Source organism: Hylobates moloch, unplaced genomic scaffold (assembly GCF_009828535.3).
Source record: "Hylobates moloch isolate HMO894 unplaced genomic scaffold, HMol_V3 SCAFFOLD_9, whole genome shotgun sequence".
Classification (NCBI taxonomy): Eukaryota; Metazoa; Chordata; class Mammalia; order Primates; family Hylobatidae; genus Hylobates; species Hylobates moloch.
In genome coordinates, this window is record NW_026652284.1 from 66,062,288 (window position 1) to 66,065,675 (window position 3,388).

Consider the following 3,388-nt stretch of genomic DNA (forward strand, 5'->3'; position numbering starts at 1 on the left):
TAGTTCTTTTAATTTTGATGTTAGGGTGTCCATTTTAGATCTTTCCTGCTTTCTCTTGTGGGCATTTAGTGCTATAACTTCCTCTACACACTGCTTTAAATGTGTCGCAGAGATTCTGGTATGTTGTGTCTTTGTTCTCACTGGTTTCAAAGAGCATCTTTATTTCTGCCTTCATTTCCTTATGTACCCAGCAGTCATTCAGGAGCAGGTTGTCCAGTTTCCATGCAGTTGAGCGGTTTTCAGTGAGTTTCTTAATCCTGAGATCTAGTTTGATTGCACTGTGGTCTGAGAGACAGTTTGTTATAGTTTGTGTTCTTTTACATTTGCTGAGGAGTGCTTTACTTCCAACTATGTGGTCCATGTGGTTATGAGTGTGATATGGTGCTGAGAAGAATGTATATTCTGTTGAATTGGGGTGAAGAGTTCTGTAGATGTCTACTAAGTCTGCTTGGTGCAGAGCTGAGTTCAATCCCTGGACATCCTTGTTAACTTTCTGTCTCGTTGATCTGACTAAGGTTGACAGTGGAGTGTTAAAGTCTCCCATTATTATTGTGTGGGAGTCTAAGTCTCATCTGATCACACTTTAAAGATCAAAAAGTAGAAGTGCAAAGAAGTTATTTGTCCAATATTTAAAAGCTAGTAAGTGGTGGAATTTGAATTTGAACCCAGATGTCTAATTCCAGAGCCTAGGTGCTTCACCCACCTCACTGTAATACCTCTACAGAAAAACAGGCATTGTCCTTATAAGCTTCTCATAAAACATCAGTGACTTCTTTGTTCTTCCGCCCGAGATTCACCATCCATTTGATGTTTGCTCTTACTGCAATTTTAGCGGAATTCATGTTGCTCTGATAGGAGTCCTTTTCAACCGATGTCTCATCCTTCTTAGTGCCTCAGATTAGATCTTGTTCGGAAAGATTCTAAAAAGTTAGTACAAGTTAATTTTAGTGCAAACAAGTTGAAATCCATGCATAGATTTTCAGCATGTACATTTTCTAGGAAGTTTTTGAAGACCCCGTGTGTTGAACGTTGCCCACGTCCTGGGAGAGAAGTGGATGCGGTCCACTTCCTGTCCTCAAACTGCCCACGGTGGAGGAGTGCACAGAGCAGGAAAAGGCAAGCCCAGACAGATCCTGCCCTCTAGCAGGAAGCAGACGGCTGGCCCAGTCCCGGCTCCGTGGGGGTGCTGTGTGGGCCCGAGCAAGTTGACCAACCTCCCTGAAACTCAACGTGCGGCTATGTGGCTCACTTCCAGTAGCCACTATGGTACTGCTGCGCAGGGACATTTAATCACCTCAGGAAAAGCAAGCTAGCTCCAAGGTTAGCAACCAGGAGTTCGGGTTGCTTCCATTAGCAGACCCTGAGCCCCCACCCCTAGCTGGAGTCTGGTGGAAGATGAGGTTCAGTGTGTTTGGATCGAAGAAGCAATGTAATCAAGGACAAGTCCCACCCTCTCTCACAGAAGAGCCCTGTGCGTCTATAAAGGCGGTGCGCATCCGCGGCGGCACTCCTTGAGGCCGCCAGTTGGGAGAGGAGCAGAGCCACGCAGGTGCTCCCGAAGGCAGCGAGATGTTGCGAGCCACAGCTCCCTGCTGGTTCCCACCTGGCTATCCAGAAGCGAAGAAGGTGGCCGAGGAGGCGGCCCTCGAGGCTCCAGAATTCCCACTGCCCTCTAGTCAGCCTGCCCAGAGCTTCGGGCTCTGGGTGCCCCAGATGTACAAGCAGGCCTCAGCATCTGTGGGGATCCAGACGGAGCCCGAGAATACGGGTCCGGCGGTGCCCCCAGCGTGGCCCGAGATGTTGACGGAGGCTTGGTGCTTCCCTGAGCAGAGGGGATCGGCCTGCTGCCTGCCAGCCGCCCCAAAGCTGGCAGAGAGACCCTCCGCAGTCCGCATCTCAGCCCCCAGGGAGAGGAAGAGGATCGCCCACTCTCACAGCCCTTGCTTGGCCACCGGTGCCACAGATGCCAAGAGAACCCGGGTGGCCAGCGGAAGCCAACGCTCCAATGGCTCCAAGGTCGGCAGACAGCCACGGAAGACGCGCAACGGGTCGGGGATGGCAGACAAGACCTCCACCACCATCAGCTCTAAGCGGATCGTCCGTCGTCCATCCTTAACGCGTTTGAAGAAACCCATTATCCTCCGAAGGTCGGGGTGCCAAGTCCCCACCGTCATCCGCCGAGGCTATGTCCAACTGTTCACCAAAGAGTGTCTCAAGTTCTGCGCCTCCAAGCAGGAGGCCAAGGAGAAGGCGCTGAACGAGGAGAAGGTGGCCTACGACTGCAGCCCCAACAAGAACGTGTACCTGAATGTGGTCCTGAACACCCTCAAGAGACTGAAGGGCCTGACCCCCAGCTCCATGCCCGGCCTCAGCAGGGCCGCCCTGTACAGCCGCCTCCAGGAGTTCCTGCTCACCCAGGACCAGCTCAAGGAGAACGGCTACCCCTTCCCCCACCCCGAGCAGCCCGGAGGCGCCGTCCTCTTCACTGGCCAGGGGAAGGGGCCCGGCGACTCCTCCTGCAGGGTCTGCTGCCGTTGTGGCACCGAGTACCTGGTGTCCTCCTCGGGCCGCTGTGTACGCGACCAGTTGTGTTATTATCACTGGGTGTATGCCATCTTCCGTGGCTGTATGCCATAATGGCTACTGGAACTGGGCTACCTAGGAGTAGATGGAGGTTCTAGGAGTTTGGTCAACTTGCTCAGGCCCTCACAGCATCCCATGGAGCCAGGACTGGGCCAGCAGTCCCCTGCATGCTGGAGGGCAAGATCTCTCTGGGGTTGCCTTTCCCTGCTCTGTGCACTCCTCCACTGTGGGCAATGTGAGGACAGGAAGTGGACCACATCCACTTCTCTCCCAGGAGCTGGGCAATGTTCAATACAGGGGGTCTTCAAAAAGTTCATAGAAAATGTACATGCTGAAAATCTATGCATGGATTTCAATTTGTTTGCACTAAAATAAACTTACAGTAAATTGTTATAACCTTTCTGAACTAGACGTAGTTTGAAGCATAAAGAAGGATGAGACATCCATTGAAAAGGACTCCTATCAGAGCAACATGAATTCCGCTAAAATTGCAGCAAGAATAAACAACAAATTTATGGTGAAGCTTGGGTGGAAGAATCAAGAAATCACTGATGTTTTATGAAAAGCTTTTAAGGACAATACCCCAATGAAATCAGCCGTTTACCAATGTAGAGTTTATTTTAAGAAGAGATGAGAAGATGTTGAAGATGAATCCTGCAGTGGCTACGAAAACCAACTGCTATGATAACCTCTGTGGCCAGATCAGCTGCAGTTAGGAGCAGAGCTTTCAGTGGAAATTTTAAACAGGAGGGCTCACGGTCCTGTCTGAAATGCAAACTAAAAATGCAAACATTAAGCAAGCATG

The 3,388-nt window shown here is 50.7% G+C and overlaps 1 protein-coding gene across 1 annotated transcript; it reads left to right on the forward strand.

Annotated features, from left to right (window-relative positions):
• Positions 1-1,554: 1,554 nt before the first annotated feature.
• LOC116813830 (exonuclease GOR-like) lies at positions 1,555-2,637 on the forward strand. The gene has a single exon (XM_032760926.2). It carries the CDS (start codon positions 1,570-1,572, stop codon positions 2,635-2,637), a length of 1,068 nt encoding a protein of 355 aa, XP_032616817.1. The 5' UTR covers positions 1,555-1,569.
• Positions 2,638-3,388: the final 751 nt, after the last annotated feature.